The following is a 27627-nucleotide window of genomic DNA, read 5'->3' on the forward strand; positions in this document are numbered from 1 at the left end:
TGCATGAAACATGGACATCAACTTCTCGTCTCATGCGAGAGGGAACTATACTTCTAAGCCTTTTTGAAAACTCTATTTCAATAGAAGTGCTGGTGTGTTCTTTTAAAACTCGAGAAGCTCCGAGCCTGTCATGTACGGACTTCCTCTTAGCAGGTTTGGGATTTGACCCAAACCTATGAAAGGCTGACCGTCGTGGTTTTACCTCTCCAATCCTATCAAAGACTGATTGCCTCTTGTGGTGTTCCTCCTCATCGGTAGACGTGATGCAATTACTTGCGGCTCTATTTATGAAGATTCGCACTGGTTTATGGAGCCCATAGCCTAATCCTTTACGTTCATGTGGTCCCTGCTGATTTGACTTGCCTTTACCGCCGGCTTCTGGGATGAGCTTCCCCAACTTTTGTGGCTCTTTGGGATTATATCCTGCTTTAAATAGAAGTTTATAGGCATTGGGGTCGAAGCCGCCAGTGCGCTTAGCGGGCAACGTTTGACTTGTCCCAACTTCATCTTCAAGCGGTTTAACTGGAACTGCTTTTAATATTTCAATTCTTGCGAGTGGAAAAACAAGTTCCTTGTCGCAATGAGCTTGGTCTACGACTTGTTTGCCTTTCCACTTTGGATTATGAGGTGTGTCAACATCGGCGTGGTCAGCCTCTTCTACAACAGCTTGTTTCTTCAAGTAAAACTTCGCATCTGCAAAGTACGACTCTGCTTCGGTAAATGGAGTCTCATCGGCGACAACCTTTTCTATCACACCGCCTTTCTCAAACATGAGGCATTGGTGCCAGGATGAGGGGACTACTCCGTTCTCATGTATCCAAGGTCGGCCTAACAACAAGTTGTAAGACGTCCTTGCATCTATCACATAACATAGGGTACTTGAGTTCAACGTTCCAACCCTGAGGTCGAGTCTGATGGTACCTAGTGCCCTTTGACCACCCTGATTAAATCCTTGAATCATTAAGCGGCTTTGAGAGAGCTCGTCGATAGAGATGCCAAGTTCTTTCATAGTTCGGAGTGACAGAATGTTCACAGCCGATCCTTGATCAATCAAAATCCCCTTGATTCTTTGCTCGCAGGCATAACCTTCAACAAATAACGGACGATTATGTGGTGTACTACCAAGCAATAGATCTTCATCTTTTAAAGTTATCTCGGCGGTATAAGACGCGGCTTTGCGAGTTCGGACCTCGTTGCTTCCTTCAATCAAGGGGAATGAAGATTCTCCCACTTCAACATGTTCTTCATTGGTATTCAAACAAGTTCCAAGAATGTCTGTTCTACTCAGGAGAAACCTCTTTGGCATGTATCGAGCTAGGGTAACTGGTGCTCGTGGCTTGTTGGGAGGTCCTTTCTTCTTCGAGTCATGGATAGGGTCCCTTGCCGACTTCTTCTCAACCCATTGCTTTGTCATTTTCTTTAATGGTTTAATATGACTAGCAGGATCAACTTGTAATGGTTTTAAATACTGGACGCCAGCATGCTTTACTCTAAATGGAAATGTGCATTTATGTTGCTTGCCCCCATTATTATCCTCATCTTCTATAAGTAATGGAGCAAACCTCCCACATGAAATTCGGTTTGTGCTTGCGCTAGCATCCTCAAGCTCTATCTTTCCATCACGAGCAAGCCCCATCACTTTATCCTTAAAGACGAAGCATTTTTCAATCGGGTGTCCGAGGAGACGATGATACTTGCAATAGTTGAGGTCATCCACCCTAGAAGCTTCTTCGGGGCGCTTCATCTCAGGCAACTCAATTAATTTGAGTTTCAGCAACTCGTCAAACATAGGAGAAACGTCAGAATCCAAGAATGGATATTGTTTCTCCTGCCACTCTTCAACAATTGTTTTTCTAGCTCCCCTTGATGGGCCAGGGAATGATCTTTGCTTGGGCTTCTCAGCCACTTTGGTGAAAACCCGCATTGGTCCTGTCATCACGTTCATCGTCTCTTTCTTCTCTTGCTTTGGAAAGAACTTACTCCATTTGTTGACATCTTGGTTTGCAGGTGCCTTTGATGAGTTGGGCATACTTGACATGCTTAGTCCCCCATTGGCTTCAATACTCAATTCCATGTCATGAGCACGACTGGATAGTTCTTCAAATGTCATGGGCTTGATTCCCTGCAAGATGTAAGAGAGCTCAAAGTGCATACCTTGGATGCACATTTCAATTGCAGAGCTTTGTGATATCCTCTCTTTACAGTTGAGACACAACTCCTTCCATCTCTCGATGAAGGCGTCTGCACGTTCACCTTTCCATTGGTAGGTAGTGGTGAGCTCCAAGAAGCTGACAGTCCTTCCTGTGCTGTAGAAGCGGGTCAAGAACTCGCGCTCCATATCATTCCAGCTATCAATGCAACCATGCTCCAGGTCGGTGTACCAATCAAAGGCAGTGCCCTTCAGAGAGCGGACGAACTGCTTGACGAGGAGATCTCCGTATGTTCCAGCATCATTACAGGTTTCAATGAAGTGGGCGATGTGCTGCCTTGGGTTGCCTTTTCCATCAAACTGCTGGAACTTGGGAGGTTGATAGCCCAACGGCATCTTCATTTCTTCAATCCTCTGAGTATAGGGCTTAGTGTAAGTGTATGAAGATTGTCTTCCTTCAAGCTTCCCTTTGATCGCTCCCATGATGTAGCCATTCAACTGGTCTACAGGTATCATGCCCTCAGAAATTGGAATACTCTTCTCAGCGGGTGGTGGACGAGAGATTGTCTCTTCCATTCCTGGCCTATTTTCATGACGCGGTGACTCGACATCAATCTCATTCTCTTGGGTTTGAGGCTGCTTCTCGGAAGCTCGACTTGTTTCGCCGTTTCTTCCGCTTTCAACCTTTTCACTGAGCTCATTGATTCTCCTTTCTTGGTTATGCATGAACGTAGTTATCCCCTCAAGAGCTTTGGTGATGTTTGCTAGTTGTTCCTCCACCGAAGCTGCGTTCGTCGTCATAACGGGCATGACTGTGTAGCTGTGAGTCAATTCCGATGATGTTTTCGGCAGAGGTGATGATTGAGATGTAGGAGACGAGCTACCGCTACTAGGGGTTCCTTTTGGGGGAGTCATACTCTTGTTGCCAATAGTTTCCCTCGTCGAAGATTAACCCTTGTCAGATGCAGCTTTCCATGACTTGGTGGAGTTGCTTTCAATCCTTCGGACGATGTTACGAACCATGTTCTGGGTCTCGTTCAGTTGCACCCCTAGGTTCCTCACTCGGCTCCGAGTCATTGCTCCTTCCACATTTTGGCTATCACCGGAACTGGCCACGGATGATGCCTTGGAGCAGGTAGCTTGAGCATAGGTTATCTTGGAGGAGGGATTTCTTGATGCCATTTGTATTCCTTCCTTGTAGAGCTCGTGAATCAATAGTGAAGAGATGAGAGGCAGAGTAGTCCCACTGGGCGTGCCAAAATATGTAAACACAAAAAAGTAAACTTTGTATATATTCACAAAATTCCTTGTACAGTGTGTGTATAATTCAATGCAGGTACAAAATCTCTGTCTAGTCCTCTGATTCTTCACTGACGTTATCTATGGAAGTGCCTCTGGGATTCAATTGGCGCGTGCCTCCGGGATTCAAGTGGCGTAGCTTCCGGGATTCAAGTGGTGTAACTTCCAACAACGAGCGTCAAGAATTTAGAAGTAATCAACCCTGCAAAGTTTCAAAACACATGCAATGGATTCAAGCTGCTTTAAGATCCTCAAATGCCTTCAAAAGACTTCAAGATCTTCGAGACAATCGATTCTGCAAAGCTCCAAAGTACCTGCAATGGACTCAAATTGCCTGCAAAATCAACAAAAATGCATTCAAATCCTTCAAGCGTTCTTCAATGCCTTCAAGCTCTTCAAATGCTCTCAACTCCTCAAGTCTTCAAGTTGCTCAATGCCTTCAAGCTCTCAAGCCTTCAAGTTGTTCAAGCTTTCAAGTTCTTCAAGCTTTTCAAGTGTCTTTAAGCTTTCAAGTGTGTTTTGGAATGAAAATGGAGGCTCTATTTATACTAGAAGCCTAATCAACATTCCTCAACAAACTCCCCCTTTAATTAATTAATTAATTAATTAATTAATTATTCTAGAAAATGAACATTGCCCAGAATCAAGTCTAGGTTCATTATTATATAATCTAATTCAAATTCAAATTAAATTATAATTATCTAATTCAAATATAATAAAATTAATATTATATTTAAATTATAATTATAATTTATAATTCAAATTCAAATATGAAATGGGCTTGGGCCAATTAATTAATTAATTCAATAGCCCAAATCAAATTTTAATTGGACTAATCAAATTAAATTAATCTATATGATCCAATTAATTAAATTGGCCCAATAATCAATCTCGGTGTCGGTCCAATAACCATTTATCAGTCCATTTGTTGGGTTCAAATTTTCTGTGTCTACAAATTGCCCCCTCGAGACTTGCCGGGACATGTCGCTTAATGTGCTTGGAGTGAGAAAGTCTTGAAACTTAACAAAACGGTCCCTTAAATTCATCGTGGTGCATCTATCTCCACGGGTCCAAATGTATGTGCGGATATTTCGCGAACACAAATCAAAAGATTAAATTGCCACAAAACGAGCCCGATTATAAACTTGAATATTCCATGAGCCAAAATAGTACATTACGTGGGCCCAAACATATTCATTGAGCCCAAAATTATTTTAGGATGAAGTTGGTGTAGCAACACTCCATGATCCCAAAGGTAAGAAGCTATACAACGTCCATTGACCAATTTAAAATTCTAAGCCCATCAACAAACTTAAGTCAAGTTCAAAGTCACGGTGCTGCACGTGAATTCTAACTCAAGCCAAGCTAACACCATGATTTCAGCGGTATAACTGAGTAATTGACTCCTATTGTTGGGAAATTTTATCTGATTGTAGAATCCAACTCCAATCACAACTCCCTTACGATGAACTATAAATAAGAGCCTCATCACACTTTTAAACTCACACCAATATCGCAAACAGAGAAGCGAGGAGGAGCAATCCAAGGTCCGACTATCTAATCGTGCAAAACTTTATATTTCATCTTCCCTATATGCATTTTTATTTACAGGAACAAGAAGAGGGGAATGCCAGAAACAACCGTGCACCATGAAAGGATAGTTGCCCATCTCGTAGGACAGCCGCCGTTGAACCGCCTCAAGGAAACTTGTCAATCTCATGGAACAACAAGCATCGTGAAATCTCTTCGTAGATTTTTTTTTTTTTTTTTTTTTTTTTTTTTTTTTTTTTTGCAGAAGTCACCGGAGATCACCAGGTCGTTGAGACTGCCAGAGGTAGATGGGAGCCGGAATCCATTCTTCGTCATTAAAGCCACCGAAACCGCCCAGCCTTTCGCCGGAGAACGACGTTGTTGGAGGATTCATCGCTGAGCTCTGTTTCTGGGTCTGTCTGTTGCATGTCGTCGGAGATCGCCGCTGCTAGAGGGTTATCGCGGAGCTTTGTTTCTGTCTTTTGCAGGTCACCGGAGATAGCCGCTGCTGGAGGGTTATTGCAGAGCTCTGTTTCTGTCTTTTGCAGGTCGCCGGAGATCGCCGCTGCTGGAGGGTCGCCGGAATTGCCCGCCGGAGATTTTTTTGTTTTTGTAGAAGTCGCCGCTCACCCACCAACGCTGCTGCCGGAGGATCGCAAAAGTCACCACTCACCAGAAACTACCGGAGCTGATACGTCTACTAGAAGTTAACCGGAGCCGGCTGATGGGTGTAGCTGGAGATTAGCGCTGCCGGAAGTGGATCGTCGCACCACCGCCGTTGCCGCTTACCGGAGTTCGCTACCGGAGATAGATTGGAGCTTGTCACTGGAGCCTTGTTTTCTAGTTTTTTTTTATGCCACAGGAAACTGATGCTGCGAGACCAGGAACCTGGATGTTGATCTTCGCTACTGCCGGATGCCGATCGTCGCCGTTGCCGGAGTTGCCGAAGTTCGCTACCCCGCTCTGTTCTTCGCAGAAGTCGCCGGAGGATTTTTTTGTTTTTGTTTTTTTAGGAGGTTACTGGACTGCTGCCCGCCGGAGTTCTTCACAGAATTCGCCGGTCGTAAATCGCAGCTGTTGGAGATTTCTACCGTGTCGCAAACCGTCGAAGCCCGTTGCCAACGCTGCTTCCAGAGGTTCTTCGCAAAAGTCAGTCACCACTCATCAGAGACTACCGGAGCTGCTGCGTCTACTGGAAGTTAACTGGATCCGGCTGATGGGTGTAGCTGGAGATTGGCGCTGCTGGAAGTGGATCGTCGCACCACCGTCATTGTCGCGTACCGCATCGCAAACCGTCGAAGCTAGTTTGTACAAATAATAACCAAGTTAGTACAATACTCTTTAGAGTGCGTGAATGGATTATCATAACACACTCATTAAGTTAATATAGGAATAAGGGTCAAATTTGGGGTAAGGAATAAGGGTCAAATAGACCATTCAATTGCACACTAAATTGTAAACTAGACACCGAACTAAAAAAAATGCAATTAGATTTCTGGACAATGCAAACTCATGCAAATCAACCTAAAATAATTTATTTATCAGAAAATACGATGATGTGGCGGTTACCGAATTTAAAAATAATTTTTAAATAAAATAATTATTAAAAAAAACTTCAATTCATTCGTTTCTCGAGAAACGAAGGTCTCTTTGTCACTATAGCCGGAGACGAAAAGGTCGTCTCCGACCATGAAGATAAAGACTTCTACATCTATGGTTGAGACAAAGGGACTATTTCAATAAACACAATACTTTTTTTATCATTATAAAATATGTTACAGTTGTTGTAATTAGCCTATTTGCTCAAACATATGGATTAGTAGTGATGGTTTTATCGGGACCGGGTTCACCATAAACCGGGTATAGGAAATATAGAACGGAATAAAAGAGCTATTATTGCTAGTGGGACGCGAGGCCCACGTAAACGCGCACAAACCCAATGTCGCAGGCCCAGAAATAACAGTACATGAAAGTTATACGGTGAAAAGGGAAATAAACGAATAGACAGAAACCCGAATTACATGCATAATACCAGAATCTATTCTTTGACCAATTAGGAAAGAGAGAAGACTCAGACCGCCAGGCTCCCAGGTCTTTTGTGTTTCTTGCCCTGTCCTAAACTGACCGCAGCCCCCCCTCCCTTTATACCCTCTCAGGACTTCCGCATACCACCCACGTGTACGACATCTACAGGCCTCCAGCTCCCACCATACACGTGTCATCCCCTCTCCGCACGTACCCCAACTGCTCGAATGGGACCGATTTTGTCGCACACTCTCCCGGGATCTGCTCCTATACGCACCGCCCTCCGTCAACTGCCCTTCCGTGTGTAGCATGCATCGACTAGCCGCCATTCCACCACATGCATGCATGTACGTAGCCGCCACCCCGCGCACGCATGCATGCAATAACCGCCATTCCACCCGCATGCCTGCATGTACGTAGTCTCCAACAGCGTGCGTGCAACCGTCACCCGTGCGCGCAGCCGCCACCTTATACGCATGCAACCGCCACCTTGTACGCATGCAACCGTCATCCGTACGAGCAGCCACCACCTTGTACGCATGCAACCGTCATCCGTACGCGCAGCCACCACCTTGTACGCATGCAACCGCCACCCGTGCGTGCAACCGCCACCTTGTACACATGCAACCGCCACCCGTACGTGCAACCACCACCTTGTACGCATGCAACCGCCACCCGTGCGCGCAGCCGCTACCTTGTACGCATGCAACCACCTCGCATATACGTGTGCATGCATGTTTGTTAGGTCCGAGCGTACGTATAGTCATGCATGCGAGTCCATGCGTGTGAGCCCCCCTCCTCATTCCTTTGGGCTCACACTCTCTAATCTACATGGGCCAGGCCCATTACATTATTCTCCATCAAGTAGAAATGTAGATAAGATAGTCGAGAAAGGACGAAGAACACAATATGCCCATGAAAAGCCCATTTTTCTTATTTCAATATAGGAATATATATACATGTACAATCATTAAGTATTGAATAAATGACATAACTGTTACGGACGTTATAAAACTAATAATAATGTCCATAATAAATGAAATATTTATAACACCCTCCTTGGACATTATTTGGCCACGACCTTAATTGCCTCTTTAAAAACTTGATAGGAAAATTCGGTGGAAAAAACCTAGACAAGAAAATAGTACAAGGTATATAGGTATTATATTTAAATATATTCATGCCTCGTTAAAACCTCATTAGGAAAACCACGTAGGAAAAAACCTAGCTGAGAAAAAAAGTACCTCATATTTGTGAAATATGTGTTGCATTGGTTGCCTCATTAAAAGCCTTACTAAGAAAACCCTGTGGTGAAAACTTAGTTAGGAAAAAGAGTACAACCGTGAACCTTTAGGGTTCAATCTTTCAGGATTTGCAAGAGTAGGATTTATAACATTTCTCATGATCAGCTGGACGGATAAATCATTTGTACGTCATGTTTTGTGTTCCCCCTGAAAACAACAATCATGTGTTTCATTGGTTGTCTCATTAAAAACCTTACTTAGAAAATCATGTGGAAAAATTTAGTTAAGGAAAAAAGAGTACAATTGTGAACCTTCAGGGTTCAATCTTTCAGGATTTACAAGAATAGGATTTATAACATTTCTCATGACCATTTGACCAATAAATCATTTGTACTTTAGATTTTGTTGTTTCCCCCTGAAAACAACAATTTCCCTAACTTGCTCATATCAATCTTATGGATACATTTTCTGTAGGTAGGGACTTTAGTTAATACATTTGTTAAATTGTTACTGGAGCAAATCTTATAAAAATATACTTAACCACTCTTCTAAAGTTTATGTGTATAAAGAAATTTATACCAAGTATAATTATATACGTTTTGATTTGTACCAAGTATGATGAGTCATGTCTAGCATACAACAGTGTGTCTATTTATTTTTGAACTTGAATTTCTGGTAGAACCATAACATCAACTGCCTTTCTGTACATTGTCTTTGACTTCCAAAGAGGAGAAAGAATGAAAAACCAGAGAACACCTACAAGCCAAGCCTAATAGCCAATCCTAATCACTCAATTGAAAACCAAATTAAACCTCAACATTGATGTTTACATAATAGAGCAGCCTGGTTGTTGATCTTGAACTGGGTAAGCATGGTATTGGTAAGGAGCTGCATAATGATACGAAGCTGAAGGATCATAAGTAGTGATTGTCACACTTTGTGGTTTTGGGGTCTCATCTTTTTTCTCTTCCTTTTTCTCGGCGGAGCCGACGCTTAGAAGCTCCGCCTGCCCCAACCTCTTCCTCAGCTGGCTGGCCAGAGCCACCGCGTCCACCTCGCCCACCACCTCTAACTGCCCCTTCTCTGCCTGAATACATGCGGAATCAACTCCTGCAACACAACCAAAACTTCCCATTAATTAATTAGGTCGAAAATTAAATTCGGATTATATTGAATTTAATCAATATAGTATTGGCCAGGAAATTGAATAATGATGCAGGGTGGGTACCTGAGAGGCTGACGGCAATCTTGAAGGCCTTGCTACGAGCTTTCTGGTCCTTCATAGAGATGCCAATCACTATCTTTTGCTGCAAATTAACAAACCAGAAAAACGTCATCAAACCATTAACTCGACCACCAAAATTTCATGTCAAAAATAATAAAATAAATTCAAGATGAGATCATATATATACCTTCCCCATTCTCTTTGCAGGGTAGAATGATAAAGTGGAGAAGATCGAATAAGGAATTAGAGAGAGAAAGATCTGGAAGTGTTCGTTTAAGGATGTTTATGGGTAAGTAGGTTGAGTCTCACTTTAAATTGGCAGTTGTATTTATAGGGAAATGCTACCAGTGATGGACGCGCAAATATACAGGAATTTTCTAACTCCATGTCGAAGAAGAATAGTAAGCCAGTCAACGGGCTATTAATCTTAATTCTTAACAACCCAAAAATTATTAATTAAGAAAAAGTTTTACAATAATTAAACCTAAAAATTATTAAGTACATGGATTCTATTCACATTTCATTGCATTAAGTATTGCATTATTTTATTTTTATATTCCTTAATAAAATGTTAGTAGTTAGAAGTTGCAGATCGCCCGTTAACTCACCAGAACCATTGTAACCAAATATTGCAGGTGAATAATTGATTTTCGGACGTTTATGCATGAAAATAACATATTAATGTGTTTAATTATAACTTTTAAAAGTTCATGACTTAAATCGACTTTTTATATAAAACTCAAAGACTAATTTGCTCATTTTTTTTTTCCTTAGAAACAAATTTGTTTTTCGATCTTATCATACCCACCGACGGATTACGATTTCATGTTATTATTAACATCCCTAGCTAACAACTTGTTCCAACATGTGGAGCATTGGAGCTAAAAAAATTCATTTCAATAAAAAAGTGAAAGTAATTTTAAATTTTATTTTAAATGAATAAGTGAGTAATATACTAGTTACTAGTTGTGGGTATGCGCTTTGCGCGAAACGTCATGCCCAACAATCAATTAGTATGTTTGAATTTTTTATTTTTTATTTTTAAAATGAGTATGTTCTAATTTTTAAATAATAATATATATAATTTTTAATAATTGTTATATGACAAAATAAATAAGAATACATAAATAACTTATTTAGATACCAACATGATATACAAGAAATCAAGAATTGAATTAGGAACATGCAGGAGGACATTAGATTTGGTTTTGAGGGAGAGAATGAAGATGTTAGCTAGAATAATGTAGTGGTTTTCTAGAAAAAAATGTTAAAAAAAAAAAAAGAATGGAGTGTTGGAATGATGGAGGAAAAAGAAGACAAAGATTACATCCATTAGAAGGCAAAGAGGAAGAAGACAAAAAAGTAATGGTAAAGTTGTTATATCTTTAAAAATTGAGGGCAATTAAAATGAAAAAATAAATCAAAAATTAGATCAAAAAATTTCATCCATTAGATTTGAAATCAATGGTAAGCAAGGGTGCCATTTTTGAGGGGCAAATGGCAACTCCCAAATATAAGTATAGGGGAGATATAAGTTGAACTCATATGACCTGCCTATTAAACAATCATTATTGTGTGGACCATATTTTGTCTACTGGATGAGAGAGAAGATTAATTCAATTCAAACTGAATACGGATTACAGAGAGTATATACAATTGAACCTCTAAACACTCCTAAGAGATAGGCTAGTACATAAAGAAATGCAGTGTGCCCGAGTGCCCTGCAAATTTGACACCTCGGGGCTCCTCTACTGCCACGGCCACCCCTACGACCGCCCTCTCCCTGCGCCGATCCACTGCCATGCAAGTTATTGCCTCCCTACGGATTGTTGCTGCCGTGCGAGTTGCGGCCACGTCCAGCATACATGGCAATACGCGGACCACTGCCGGCATCAACATGCGGATAATCCTCCGAGAGGATGAAATCCGCTGCTTGTAGATAGTCCGCAAGCTGCGCCAGTGTGAGCGGGGTCTGAGCCGTCAACGAAGCAGCGTACGATCGGTATTCCGGGCGAAGGCCTCGCAGCACATACAAATTCTGCTCCCGGAGCGACAAGGGCTGCCCCGCCTGCGCCAAGGCCTCGACAAGCAATTCCGCTCGCCCGAGATAATCTGCCGGAGTTGCACCGCCTTGCCGCAATCCCTGGACTTGACCGAGGAGATTGAGACATCGCGCCTGGGTATTGGACCCCAATGCGGTGCAGATGGATTGCCACACCTCCGCGGCAGTGTTACGGCCTACTGCGAGATGCAGTACTTCATCGGCCATTGATGATATGAGGAGAGATAGGATCGACTGATCCTGCTGCACCCATTCCTTGTATGCGGGGTTGGGAGCGGACTCCGTAGTGGTGGCGCCGGAGCCGGATTCGGCAGCAGGAACGGGCAATGTGGGTGCCGGACATACGGTACTACCATCTACGTACCCGATTAAATCTTGGCCACGCAAAAAGGGAATGAGCTGAGTCCTCCAAAAAAGAAAATTTTGGGAGGTCAGCTTCATTGATATAAAATGGTGGGCGCCAGATAGAGGGTTCATGGTGGCCAGAGTTGAGCCACCAGCGGCTGACACAATTCTTTTCGACGAGTTGGATGACATAACTCGGATGTGTTCGTACGGGAAGGGGGGGGGGGGGGTGGAATTTCGTGGTGGGGGTTGTTTAGGAGAGAGAGATGGTAGGATCGATCTTCGTCTGATACCAGATGAGAGAGAAGATTAATTCAATTCAAACTGAATACGGATTACAAAGAGTATATCCAACTGAACCTCTAAACACTCCTAAGAGATAGGCTAATACATAAAGACTAAGTCTAACACCACACACTACTACTATAGACTATACAATATTAATTACATAATAATAGTAACACTCACATACTGTAAAATAATGTACATTCAGTACAAAAATAATGTACATTGTATTCAAGGGATGTACATTATTTTTGTTCTGAGTGTACATTATATTGTATAATGTACATTCAGTACAAAAATAATATACATTGTATTTAGGGGATGTACATTATTTTTGTTCTGAGTATACATTATATTGTATAATGTATATTCAGTACAAAAATAATGTATATTTAGTATATTAAAAATGTATTTTTTTATGGTCCACATAACATTGTGTGGACCATGGTTCACACAATAATTTGCCACTATTAAAGGGGTCGGATTAAAAAGTTTCAAATCCAACCCACCTAAAATATGTGTTAATTAGGTAAGTCGAGTCCGTTTTAATAAATCTAACAATCCCGTCTAAATAAACACACTATTATTTTCCTTATTGTAAAAAAATTTCAATATGTTATACGAGCTTTCCTCAACATTGTAAATTAATCAAACGCGCATTGTGAATGCCATTGTACCTTATTTTATATTATTATTATAATAATAACAAAAGGCAAAGAAAAGATTATGTACCTAACTTTATTTCTCACTTAGCTTTTTCTAGAAAGATTGGTCCTTCGACTCCTTCCTGGTACAACAATTATTGGGTTGACTAGACCAGGTCAAACCATTCTGTTGATTCAAATCCTTACTACGTTGTTTGTTATGTAATTTTGTATTAGAACATGTACAATCTCAATAGTAAAAAAATTTTGATGGTTTTTTGCCAGGACAATAAGGAAAGAGAAAGAAGAACTAAGAGAAAGAAAAAAAAACTGTTGAATGAAAATGTTGATTTTTTGAAGAAAAATATTTTCAAAGAAATAGTTTTTTTCCCTCTATTGTTTTTTATTTATGTCATGTCATACTTTTGTTGTTCATAATCTAGTTCGGTACTTTGTGTAAATGTTGTAATAGATCAAGTCTGTACTAGATCTGTGTCTTAGTTCAGAAAGGTGATTAAAGTCAAAGCCTGAAATTGAGAAGAACCAGAATGATTTTCTAGTTCAACGTTAAGTTCAGAACAGTTAAGCAGTTAGAGTGGATCTCGGACGGACTGCTATAAATGCACGTCTCATACTACTTGAAGTTTGATGATGATTCTCTAAGAAACCATTCAGCATATACATAATACTCAGACGAGCAGATTTCAACAGAGCTTAAATTGATGTTCAATTCAACTCAAGTTGATTTTGACACATAATGATATTGCGCAGTAAACCACAAGAGCACTCGGGAGAGTTGTAGTTGAGGGGGAACTTCAACTTGTGAGATTGATGTGTTTGTTTATTTTCTTTTTGCCTGTTGTGTGATATAGTTACTGCACTTCATCATGAACTAGCTCACATCAGGGTTCACGTCCTTGGGTTAGTTAGTGTGTCTTTCTGTTATACCTGGAAAAGTTGTCGAATTACAACCCCCGCATAAATTTCAAAAAGCAAAAACAAAATTAAAAAAAAATCAAAAAAGCAAAAACAATTTTTTAAAAAAAAAGAAAAAGCAAAAGATTAACGCACCTAGCCGGGCTCGTGCAGATTGGGCGCGAGATTTGCACCACACGCAAGCCTTCTGCAGTAGTTTTGCCTTCCTTTCTCTCTCCACTGAACCCATAAAAAACTCACATTTGCATGAGAAAAAACACTCAATAAACCACCACTTCAAAAAACCACCAAAAAGTTTGCTATTGGGGGTTGCTCTTAGGAAACTGTTGTCTGCAATAAAATATTCCTGTTGTTTAATTTTTAATAAATCCTTGTTGATGATATAAATTTCCGTAGGTGTTATAATTTCTTTATGCCATTTTAAGATTTTGGGTGAATGACGTTTTTGTGCAAAAATCAAGGGAGAGCGACAAAAATATGTAGAAATAAAAAAGGTGGACATCTTTATGTAAATAAAGTACCAAGGGGATTACCATTTTCTTGGTAGTCAATCCTCTTACCATTTTATGGGGAAAAAAAGTACAAAGTTGAAAAAAACAAAGGCAATGGTGTTGTCTTCTTCTAATTTGAATTTCTAAAGTTGAGAATTGACAATATTCACCGGCCTAGAATTGTTTTATTACTTCGATTTTTTGACTAAATATTAATTAATAACAAAAAATTTATTTTAATTGGTTATTAGTAGTGAGGTGAAATGCATAGTAGCGTATTTTTTAAAGATTTATTATTTATTTATTTCGTTATTTGTAGTGCGGTGAATTAGATAATTGTGAATGTGTAATTAGTACAATTATATTGTAAATTAAAATTGTCAAATCAAATTGGTTGTAGTAAAAATGAATGATGGTGAGTGTACGGGTATAATGTCATCGTCAGGAAATTGGGATTTATGGCACGTAATACAAAATCACAAGCAACTAGGTACTAGCATAAGGAAATCAACAAGAAGCTAAGGAAATAACAAGTTTCAAGGTTACGGTAACTAAACAAAGTAACACAAACACATATTAACAAGAGATGAACACGAAATAAAGAAATAGGACTCAAGCTAGGAAGTATTATCATCTAGATGCTTTAACAACATAAGGGATTAAGGAAAACAAGTAACCAATGAGTCATGCGGGAATGCATATAGGTATCCTAGTCTAAAGCCACTTCCGTGAGCAAATAAACAAGGATTAGAACAAGGAATTGACCTACTCTCATGGTGTATCAATTCCAAGTCCTTCAAGCACACAAATCATCTAAAACCCCCAAATTTCTCTCATTTTCATAGAAAAAATCGGGTTTATGCAAGGGGTGGCTAAAATCCTTAACCCAATTCTCATTGTAGCTAAGAATTCTCCAAAAACATATGCCAATGAATGTGTACATCAAACATTAACAACATACAAACACAAATCATTCATAAACTCAAGAACTCTAGGTTAGTATTCTTCCCCTTTTTACAATAATCACAAACTAAGCATCAAGATATGCAATACAACCCTAACTCAAGTCCAAAAACTAACTACACATGATTAAATAGCATAAAGAACACAAAAACATAAATGTAAAGCATAAACATTGCAAAAGAAAAGACAAAGGGAAATAAAACTTCTCTAATGAAATGGATGGAAAATCTTGGAATCGAAGTGTTAAATTCTTGATTACAAGCTTGAAATATGTTGTGGAACCTAAATATAAGCCTAATCTAACACTAAAATATGAAAGGAAATGAATGAGAATATCTAGGATTCGAACATTGTCCAAAACCTTGTAGAAATACCAAAAATCGTGTTTAAATAGTGTACAGAGCAGAATGACACTGCCAGGGACATGGCCATGTCACTGGCCGTGTCCAAAATGGCAGTGGCTACTGGAGTTGTACAGAAATTACACGGTCACAGACATGACTGTGCACTTGTCCGTGTCTTTTGGCCTTCAAAACATTAGAATTTGGAACTATGATCTCATTAAAGTTGTAGCTCTTCGAGTCTTTTTTCCAATGGCGCAAAAATCACTTAATTTGGACATTTTTAGGCCAAGATATGGTCAAATACCGAACAGTGATCGAAATGAACGAAAATTGCAATGTCTTGATCTTTTCATTCTTTTGCTCCTCTTTTGTTTTGGCTTGCCCAAATGACTAAGACCATTGAATACACCACTCTTAGGCTCCCATTGGAAGTGTTTTGTCGATCCTCTCAGCTTCTCATTGGCTCCCATGGACTTCTATTGCATCCAAAACGCTTCATTTGACTCCAATGTCCACCAAAATGTCTGAAAATACTCATCTTTGTTTCTAAACAAAACTCCTTGCAAAATAACACAATTTAATCACAATCTCATGAAATTTGGAATGATCTGTAAGCAAAATGACTTAGGGGGGTGTAGAGTTTTTTGCACTTTTAGTCCCATGACTATAGTGACACTGACAGAATTGATCCACGACTTTTGAACCTTGCAATTTTAGTCCACGACTATTGATTTTTTTGCAAAAATGGTCCTTCCGGCCACTTTTCCGTCAAAATTTCACCGGAAAAATCAAAATTCTCCATTTTTAGCCAGGTTAAAATTGACACTTTACTTATCTCAAAAAATTAAAAGAAAAAAAATTGATATTTGACTACATACAATATTACTGGGCTACATACTACTGCCCCAGGCGGCGGAGTTCCTGGAGCAGGCAGGGCTGTCAGTAAGCGGCGGAGCGACTGTGGCGTTCCCCGGGCTAGTTGGGTTATCCGGCAGCAGCATTGGAGTGGTACATGTACTCCGCCGCCTGGGGGCAGTAGTATGTAGCCCAGTAATATTGTATGTAGTCAAATATCAATTTTTTTCTTTTAATTTTTTGAGATAAGTAAAATGTCAATTTTAACCCGGCTAAAAATAGAGAATTTTTTTTTTCCGGTGAAATTCTGACGGAAAAGTGGCCGGAAGGACCATTTTTGCAAAAAAATAAATAATCGTGGACTAAAATTGCAAGGTTCAAAAGTCGTGGATCAATTCTGCCAGTGCCACTATAGTCGTGGGACTAAAAGTGCAAAAAACTGGGGGGTGTATTCAATCATGACTTTTGTAGAGTTTTAAAGACTTTTAAAATGATAGATTTTAATAAACATTGATTGACTTTCATAGAGTCGTTCAAAACTTTTTAAAACTTTATAAGACTCTATAAAAGTCTATATAAAAAACATTCATAGACTTTTATCAACTTTTTATTTTAAAAAGTTTACAAAAGTCATTGAAATTCTAAATTGAATACATCCTTACAAACTTTCATTGATTTTGATTCTTATCATTTATAATTTTCTTACAAAACATTTATAATATATCATAAAATGTTCTTATTATGTAGTTCTTCACCCACATCAACATTCTCAACATTATTATTTTATCCATAGTATGTTGAGACTTATATGCTAATTACTTATATATATTATTAATAAACATAAAAGGAAAATTATTTCCTTAGAAATTCATAACAATATTGAATAAGAAAATTTATAATAAAAGAATTTATCAAATAAAATATTTAAAAATATAATTACAAATTGCATAAAATAAAAACAATAAAAATCTAATATATATATATATATATATATATATATATATATATATATATATATATATATTACTTGATATATTGCTAGGCATCACGCAAAGAACTATTATTTACAATAGCAATTTGAGACTGCGAACAACAACAGAGTGTTACTGTTTGCAACCCCAAATTGTTGTTGCGAACAGTAGTTCGCTATTCGTAGTAACTTGTTGTTAAAAAAAAATGTAAAATATATATTACAAATATAAACATAAAAAGAATAAAAATTAAAATATATAAGTATTTATATGAATATTATGAAACATATACTAAAATTTGATGATGAAAAAATTGCTTTGTTCATGTATTTAGGGAGAACTAGAGAAAGTTAGGGATAAAAAATTCATAGAAAAAATAAAAATCAATATAAACAAGCAATAATGAAGTAAAAATAATATTATTTTGAATTTTTAGAGGAGGATTGTAAAGTTTATGAAAGAGAAAAAAATTGGTAGAGTTTAGGTATGAGGAAAATATAGGATAATGAAGAAAAAAATAATTTTATTAAATTTAGATAGGTTTATAAAGTTTAAATTGGAAGAAAAAATAGAGTTTAAATAGAGAGAGAAAACATCCAAAGTTGTTAGAAAGAAAATTTTGAAATCTGGGGGTTGATGGTTGGATTTCAACTATTTATATTTGAGAAGAAAAAGTCTACAAAAGTATACAAAAGTCTTAAAATTAAAAAGTCTACAAAAATTTATAACTTTTTGAATACTACGTGACTTTTAAAGACTCTAAAGTCTTAATCGAATACCACACGACTTTTAAAGACTCTTTAAAAATCTTGATTGAATACCTCCTGACTTTTAAAGATTCTCTAAAAGTTTAAATTGAATACCCCCAAACTTTTAAAGTTTATAAAAGTCTTTAAAACTCTATGAAAGTCATGATTGAATACACCCCCTTAGTGAAAGGGAGGAAAAATATAGACAAATAAGCACTTATCACAAATTCATATTACCAATTACAAATATTTTTTCTATTATTAATTAATATATAATAAAAAATTAAATAATAAAATAATTTGAGGCCGGTGGCCAAGATTTCATCTGGATTATTTTAAAATTATAATTATAATATTTGTAAATGATGTTTAATTTTTTTACTTTATTTTTATTCACATATAAACAATAATTTGTTGAATAAGAAAAATAAATAAAATATTTATTTTGCTCTTATTTTTAATGAAAAAATGTCCATTTTTACATTAACTATGGACAATTTTGAAAAAATAAAATTAGGCTTGTCCTCTAGAATTTCATTTTAATAGATTTGAAAGGACGATATAATTAATCAAACTTCTTTTTTAATAGCCAAAAAACTATGACCCCTATTCATCTTCATAGGCACAATCCATAAAGAATTGAAGAAACTATTTTTTTTTTTTAATGCGCTCTATTACAATGTAGTACCTGTTCATATTTTTTCTCAACCTACTGAAACACAAAAAATCAATAACACCTTCATTGAGGCTCAAATTCACAATCTTCTAAATGAAAGTCCAACCAAGGTACCATTAAACTACATAGTCTTGATAAATTGAAGAAACTATAAATATATTAAGCTTTGTAAAATCTCTAAAGTGATTAAGAAAATAAAGAAATAAATAAATAACACCTCAACTTCAGCAAGTTGATATAAATACTATGAAGTTGGAAAGATCCCTTTACAAAGCTATAATTAAATCTTTCTTGTGTATCTTTTTATCATATGATATTGGTATTCTATAAATGTACTTTTTATCATATTCAGAAACATTATTGATATGTTTAAAAGGTTTGCACTAAAGTTACATAATTTAATAACGGGAGGTGTACAATATATTAACAAATGTCGTTTTAGATTACGGCTCACTAGGTATAACAATTGATGTTTGAAGACAAATTTTTATGTGGACTATAAAAAAAAAAAAGTTAAAGTATATTTTTAATATAATAAAATTATATTATTTGTGTACTAAATGTACATTATATAAAATAATGTATGTTCGGTACTCAAATAATATACTTTCACTAAATACAATGTACATTTTAATATACTAAAAGTGCATTATATGTGTACTGAATGTACATTATTTGATAGTATATAAAAAAAACCTACTTTCAATATTCAAATAATGTATTTTCAAATAATGTACTTTTTATTTATGATTTACACAGCAATGTGGACCATAGTCCATAGAATAATGATTGATGTTTGACATCATGTTGAGCAAAGGTCTAGCCTCTGTGGTTCAGTTGAGTTACCATTATTTACATCCTCCCAGATGCTCTGTCAAGCCGGGGTGTGGGGAACCTTAGAGTTGGGGACAAGGCCGGATTTTAGGCTGTTCAAACTGGGCTACCGCACAGGGCCCCCAAATTTTAGAGGGTCCAATATTTAATTTTTACCTAGTTAGTTTCGAAATAAAAACAAAAAATTTTCGATTGAACTTAAAAGGCTCCATGGAGGAATGGTAGGAACATGTGTTTATTGTATTTCAATTTCAACTTGAAGGTCAAAGGTTTGAAACTTGAGTGTTGCTCTAACTTTGAACATCTCCTTTTTTTTAAAATCCTTTTGCATTGCGAGTTGCACACATTATTATTATTATTATTATTATTATTGTTATTGTTATTGTTATTGTTATTGTTATTATTATTATCATTATTATTATCATTATTATTATTATTATCATTATTATTATCATTATTATAATTATTATCATTATTATTATCATTATTATCATCATTATTATCATCATTATTATTATCATTATCATTATCATTATCATTATTATTATTATTATTATTATCATTCTTATTATCATTCTTATTATTATTGTTATTATTATTATTATTATTATTATTATTATTATTATTATTATTATTATTATTATTATTATTATTATTATTATTGTTTTTTTTTTTGAAACAAAACAGGATTATATTAAAGCAAATTCGCAATACAATCTGGTGGGTGAGTAATCCACACCCCGAGGACAGAAGAAGAAACAACAGTCTGTGCAAGCACATGTGCCACATGGTTCGCTGGCCTCTTGACATGGTGAACCAACACGTTCCCAATGTCTCTTGCAATGACACGACATTGCTCAATGACAATTCCTACATACGACAAATCTTGACACTTAGAATTGAAATTGCAAAAATTTAAGCAATCTGATTCTAAAATTACTCTCGAAACTTGTCGAGTCTTGAGCCACGAAAGAGCTTCTCTCGCCGCTAAAGTCTCCGCCTCGTACGGGTCTTGATTACACCAAAGGATGGCGCTACGGGCTGCCACGAATCTCCCTGAGTGATCCCGAATGACCGTTCCAAAGCAAATGCCATGTTCGGAAATCGCAGCGTCCACGTTACATTTGAGGGCATCAAGCGAATGGGGTGTTCATGGACTGGCTTCCACTCGTACTTGGCTGTGAACCACCGGTATTGGTGATAAAAAAATCCTTCCATGTAGAGACGAGAGTATGCGTTTGCCGACGAAGATCATCGATAGCCCAGTCTTTGTCGTTCCAGACCACAGAGTTGCGTGTCTTCCAGATCACCCAGATTCTTGCCGCCAAGAATAATAAAGCCGTGGCTGACATGGTTTGGAAGCTGGAATCCATGAAGCCAGCAAAGGTACGCCCTTGAAGAATGTCAGTGTCGCCCCATAGTTGACGGGACACTGGACAATTTGCGAAGAGATGTACGATCGTCTCCGTCTCCGACACGCACAATGAGCAACCTCCACCAATCCAGATGCCTTTCGACCTTAGGACCTCACATACCGGCAGGACGCCTTTCACACAACGCCACAACAGGTTCTTAACCTTCGGAGGAATTCGAAGTCGCCAAAGCTGACGCCACTGTGTGAAATCCGCACCCGAATGTTGATTGATGGTTTCTGCCGTCTGGAGATGGTAGTCGTGTTTTACAGAGTAAATGCCCTTGATGTCTTGACTCCAATACCAGGTATCTCGAAAGTCTGGCGAGATAGGGGTCTTCAAAATCCTGTCAACGTCTTGCTCCAGGAATATATCTTGAAGGACTTCTAAATCCCACGTCCTAGTTTCTGTCATAAGGCCATTAATAGTAGTTTCGGTCAGTTCTTCTACCCATGGTGTGATTAACGGTCCGCACGCTGCATCTGCCACCCAGGGATGGCGCCATATGAGAGTGTTCTTGCCATCACCCACACGCCGCATAGCTCCTACCCGAAGGATATTCTGACCCGCATGGATACTCCGCCATAGATAGCTAGGATTATGCCCGATCTGGGCATCCAGGAAGCAGCTGTTTGGAAAGTACTTTGCCTTCAGAATAAGACTCACCAGAGATGACGACTTAGAGAGAACCCGCCACCCTTGTTTAGCCACAAGAGCTACGTTGAATTCGTGTAGTCGTCTGAAGCCCATTCCCCCAAACTGCTTCGGTGTTGCCAATCGATACCAGGAAGTCCAATGTATGCCTCTGCCATTATTGTTACCGTTCTCCCACCAGAAGCGATTCATGATCTTCTCAATCGTGTCACATGTGCTCTTAGGAAGTAGAAAAACTGACATGGCAAAAATTGGCATAGCCTGTGCTACGCTTTTCAACATTATCTCTTTCCCAGCTCTTGACAAAAGTTTCGTATGCCACGTACTAATGCGTTCTCTTACCCGCTGCTCAATATATCTGAAAACCGAAGTTTTGTTCTTGCCCAGGAAGGATGGCAGACCCAAGTACCTCCCGAAATCGGGCACTTGTTGCACTCCGAAAAGAGCTGTCACATGTTCCTTAGTGTCAGATGAAGTATTGGGGCTAAATAAAATACTTGATTTGTCATAGTTGACTGCCTGACCTGACCATCGGCTATACAAGTCTAAACACCTGCGGACAGCTTGGGCCTCCCTGACATTTGCCTTGAAAAAAAGCATGCTATCATCGGCGAAGAAGAGATGTGATACCGGGGGGGGCTTTTCTGGCCACTCGAACGCCATGAATGTTGCCTCGTCGTTCCTCCTGCTGCAAATGCAAGGATAAACCTTATGCACAAACTATGAACAAATATGGGGACAACGGGTCCCCTTGACGAATCCCCCGTGTCGATACAACAGTTCCCGCTGTAGTTCTGTTCACAATAATGTTGTATTTCACGGACGTCACGCATAATAGCACGAGGTCAACCTACCCTCGGGCGAACCCCAACGCTATCAGCATTCCCCTGAGAAAGGTCTATTCCATCAGATCGTATGCTTTCGCCATGTCGATCTTCAGTGCAGCCCAACCCATGTTGCCAGCGCGCTTGCCCCTTAAATAGTGCCCCACCTCTCCGGCAACTATTATGTTATCAGTTATGAGGCGGTCTGGGATGAAAGCGCTTTGAGAGGGTGATATCACAGCTTCTAGAACTTCTTTCATTCTGTTGGCCACAACCTTTGCAAGAACTTTATAAGCCACATTGCACAGAGCAATGGGCCGTAAATCCGAGACGCGTTCCGGGCACTTCTTTTTTGGAATTAACACTACATTTGCGTCGTTCAGACCCGGCGGCATGCTGCAGTTCTGGATACATGTCTTGACAAATTCGCACAGATCACCTCCCACAATCGACCAACAATTCTGGTAAAAGGAAGGCGACATCCCGTCTGGACCCGGTGCTTTGTCTGGCGCCATTGAGAACAGAGCTGCTTTGATCTCCTCATTAGACACGGGCTTTGTCAACTGCTCGTTCATCTCCTGCGTAACTCGGCACGGCACCCTGTTCGACAGATCTTCTCCATTGGTAGTGGACGAAAAGATGTCCGTATAGTAACGCAAAATTTCAGTGTGCAATTCCTCATTCTCGACCCAGTCGCCCGTTGGATTCCGGAGACGATTCAACGTATTCTGGGAGCGCCGACTTGACGCCATCTTATGAAAAAATTTTGTATTATGATCCCCTTCACAAAGCCATAACTGTTTGGATCTCTGACGCCAATACACTTCCTCCTGTGTTAAGAGTCCACGCAGCTCATTCTCCACCACCCTGTACTCTGCTATATCTTCGACATCCCTACTGCCTCGTAGCGTCTCAAGACGATTTTTCAAACTCTGTATCCTCCTTCCAAATTTTCTGTACAACTCCCCTCCCCAACGCCACAGATCCTTTCCACAGCGCTCAATCCGTTGCTGGAAACCAAGGCCTCGAGAAAAACCCCATGAATGTTCCACCACTTTCTTGCAGTCCTCGTCCAAAAGCCAGGCGGCCTCGAACTTGAAGTGTCTGGCTGTTCGGCCAACTGGCCGTCCCTCCAGAGTAAGAAGAAGAGCACTGTGATCGGAATTCAGAGTCCACACGTTTTGCACCGACGCCTCCGTGTATAATTCGCACCACACTGACGATGCTACCGCTCGGTCGAGGCGTTCTTCAACCCAGTGTTCCGTGCCTCGACCCTTGCTCCATGTAAATTCGTAACCTGTCATGCCAAGATCAGACAACCCGCAATCGAGTAAAGCCTCGTTGAAGCCTCTCACGAGACTGTCCGGATGAGGAATTGGACCCTTTTTCTCGGCATGGCTAGCTAAATCGTTGAAGTCTCCGATCACTACCCAAGGGAGATCATATCGGTTCCTCAACTCCCGTAATAGATCCCATGACTCAGCCCTCTTCGACCGATCAGGATGACCGTAGAAGCCTGTGAGACGCCACGGATCTGTTCCTGGTAATGAAACCTCGATATCAATATGCCTCCGCGAGTAACTGAAGAGTGTTGCCATCTCGTTCACCCGCCAAAACATAGCCAAGCCACCACTCAATCCCACTCTATCAACACAAAGTAAACCTTCAAGACCCAATTTCACTCTGACATGTTCTAACCGCTCTGCACAAAGTTTAGTTTCCATTAAGAACACTAGACTGGGTTGCTTCTTGGACACAAGGTCCATTAATTCGCAAACTGTCCGGGAGCCACCCAAACCCCGACAGTTCCAGCTCAGTAGACTCATTGTGCAGGGCGAGTCTGACCTGTCAGACCCGTTGAAGTTGAGTTTTTTGGGTGCTCGCACATCACCACGTCCCTGTCTTCCAAACTGCCTTCCCTTCGCCTTTTCAGATCCCCCTGTAAACCGCTACTCTTCTCGGCCGCACTCACATCGTAAACCTTCTCCCCCGCCACAATAGTCGATGTAACCGGCTTCTCATGTGGTAAGTCGGCCAATATCCACCTCGCCCCGACTGGCCGAGCCTGACGACGAGCCCCGGCTCGCATCCACCCGCCATAAGGGAAAGCCTCAATAGTGACTCCCTCTTCATAGGTGAGCTTACAGAATTTCTCAGAATGGCCTAGTATCCCACAACAGAAACAGAAGGTGCCTAATCGTTCGTATTTAAAACTCACCCAGTGTGTAGAGCCATCCTTCCGGGATAGTTTCATTCGTCGTTTCAGGGGGGTGGCCACATCTAATTGTACTCTGGTCCGGTAGAAGCTACGCCATACACCACCAAAGTTATTAGGATCGGCATACAGGAACGTACCGACATAATCGCCAATGCGAGCAATGAAATCTGACGACGCGTAGATCGTGGGGAGATCATGGATCTGAATCCAGATCTCGACTGTGTTGAGCGGCACATCCTCTGGTTGAACGCCATTCGGAACCTTACCGCAGATAAGCATGTGATTCTCAAACGACCATGGTCCGTCGTCCAAGACACGTTGCCTATCCTTCGGATGCGGGAATTGGAATAAGAACAGGTTGTCAGCGATCGGAAGAGCGCGCATGCCCATGACCGGACGCCAAACTGAGGCTAGCACCTGCTGCATGTGATCAAATTTGATCAACCGATCCGTCAAAAAACGTCCCACTAATTCGTGGTGTGATGGCGTCAGGACCGTCGGGTTGATATCCGGCGCTTCCATGCCACCGATCTCTTCTTCCGCCAAGGACAAAACGGCACATCTTTTCTCGATCTCACTGGAATCCATGATCGGAAACCGAGGGGATAAACATTGGATGATCGGTAAATCGTAAGCGTAGTATGTGTATGGATGGAGGTGAAAGGTACAAGGAACGCATGCAACTAGATATATGAAAACAACGTGGGCAATCATGGGGTGACATGATGGATAAAAAACTGCCATAGTGGGATAAGGAACCCTAGAAATCTAGGGAGAAAACTCTCTAAGCACTACCTAGAGAGAGAACCACGATGGGGAGTAGGAGTTCAACTTCGCCATATTATTATTATTGTTGTTGTTGTTGTAATTTATTCCATAATATGTTTTTTCTTTTTTTTTTTTCTTTGCGCACAACAACATTTTAACACCTTATTATTAAAAAAATATACGGTATTAATTTTTAAAAATTATGATTTTGATAGGACCTCATTTATTTATCAGAACAGGACTACAAAAATCTAAAAATCGGACTTTGTTGGGGATTCAACCTTTTGAGAAGAACGATTGATGTTTGACATCATGTTACCTTCCCAAATTGGGCCTTTGTTTTTATTGTTTGGGCATGGGAAACGAACCCAAAAATTAGCTAATTAAGATTTAATAAATTTCTTAAAGAAATATTAAAATAAATAAAAATATGAGTTAAAGTAAATTGAGATGTCAACTACTCATTTTCAAAACAAAGAAGTATAATGTCCATATGTATACCTTATCACACATATCTTGTTTACCAAAGATTTATTGAGTTCCACTTAGATACGCCACACAAGTTACGAAACAAAATCCAAAAACAGACTAAACTCCAAATACACTCACCCAAACTTATCAAACTTGCCTCATAATATTAATTCAAGGTTATTAAGTGAATAAATAAGTAAATAGCTTAAACAACTTAGTGGACGTTCATAGAAGAAACTTAGTAGCAACTAGCAAGAGTGTTAAATTATGAAGTAAAAATATATTTTACTCGTATTTTTTAAAATATATATTCTGGTGATTGGGAATTCAATCTTTTAAAAACAACAATAATAATGCCAGGAAGTAAAATTTATATGACAACAAAAAAGATAGTTACATATATTGTTGTCCAAAATCTCCAAATCCCAAAAATGATAAACAAATTCATAATTGACTTGACTTTTAATTTACATCCAAAGCGGAGAGAGAAAGAAGGCAATCCCACTTTTTTTTTTTTTTTTTTTTTTCCTTTTTTGAATATGCAATCCCAACTTTTTTTTTTGATAATACAATCCCAACTTTCTAATCACTCCATTGAAGACCAAACCTCGACACATATAATCATACTATGATACTAAACCCCAAAACTTGTTCCAAACAACCTAATTCTTTTATACACACTTTGTTTTAGACCGACCAGTAAAATCGCAATCACAAACTATTTGGGAGTGTGCACGGGATATACACGCTTGTTTTGATGCGATTAATGATGGATTTCATCATCTGATCTGATTATTCTGATCCTACTTGAAATGGATGGTGGGAGTTTACATAATAGAGCAGACGGAGGGTTGGTAATCATGAACTGGGCAAGCGTAGTAAGGGGGGTAAGGAAAGTGAGAAGGATCCTGGAAGACTGTAACGACTTTTGGTGGTTGGGCCTCGTCTTTCTTCTTATCCTCCTTCTTCTCCTCCTTTTTCTCTTCCTTTTTCTCGGCCGAACCCACGCTCACTAGCTCCGCTTGCCCCACCCTCTTCCTCAGCAGGTTCGCCAGAACCACCGAGTCGAACTCGCCCACCACCTCTAACTGCCCCTTCTCCGCTTGCATAGCCGCCGATTCAACCCCTGCAGGAAACCACAAAACTTGCCGGTAAAGACCAGTACTTGGTGAAAAATGTGATGACGGTCTATAAAGAAATAAAGTTATGCGTACCAGGCAGGCTGACGGCAATCTTGAAGGCCTTGGTACGAGCCTTCTGGTCCTTGATTGAGATACCGATCACTACCTTTTGCTGCAAATTAAACAAACCAAAAAAAGGTCAACAAATTTAAACCAATCGACCACACAGATGGAGAGCAGAGTTCTACTGATCTATATATTAACAAGAAATAAGAGAATATGAAATGGATCATACCTTCCCCATTCTTTCTGCAGGCAGGGTAGAGAGATAAAGCGGCGAAGAATAGAGAATTTAGAGAGAGAAAGAAGTATGGATGGAGCTACTACTCTGTTTGAGTCTCAGTTTAATTGGCAAGTGTATATATAGTGAAATGTTTCTGGGCAGGGACGTGTAAATACAGAGGAATTTTCTTAGAAGTCAGCCAGTCCACAGGCTGCTAACCCACCACGGATATTTATATTACTTCCACAA

At 39.4% G+C, this 27627-nt stretch overlaps 1 protein-coding gene across 4 annotated transcripts; it reads right to left on the minus strand.

Annotated features, from left to right (window-relative positions):
- Positions 1 to 351: 351 nt before the first annotated feature.
- Positions 352 to 27627, minus strand: LOC109150485 (heavy metal-associated isoprenylated plant protein 16-like). Of its 4 annotated transcripts, XM_019298405.1 has the most exons (4): positions 9660 to 9789; positions 9476 to 9554; positions 9066 to 9357; positions 352 to 363 (listed from the first exon to the last, which is right to left on the minus strand). In XM_019298405.1, the coding sequence occupies exons 1-3, from the start codon at positions 9666 to 9668 to the stop codon at positions 9074 to 9076; spliced, it is 372 nt and encodes a 123-aa protein (XP_019153950.1). In that variant the 5' UTR covers positions 9669 to 9789; the 3' UTR covers positions 352 to 363; positions 9066 to 9073. The 4 variants fall into 4 exon arrangements, with proteins under 4 accessions (XP_019153950.1, XP_019153951.1, XP_019153949.1 ...); XM_019298406.1 differs by lacking the exons at positions 352 to 363; positions 9660 to 9789 and adding an exon at positions 27391 to 27627 and having other exon boundaries at positions 8903 to 9357; XM_019298404.1 differs by lacking the exon at positions 352 to 363 and having other exon boundaries at positions 8903 to 9357.

Source organism: Ipomoea nil, unplaced genomic scaffold (assembly GCF_001879475.1).
Source record: "Ipomoea nil cultivar Tokyo-kokei standard unplaced genomic scaffold, Asagao_1.1 scaffold2279, whole genome shotgun sequence".
NCBI classification, from domain to species: domain Eukaryota; kingdom Viridiplantae; phylum Streptophyta; class Magnoliopsida; order Solanales; family Convolvulaceae; genus Ipomoea; species Ipomoea nil.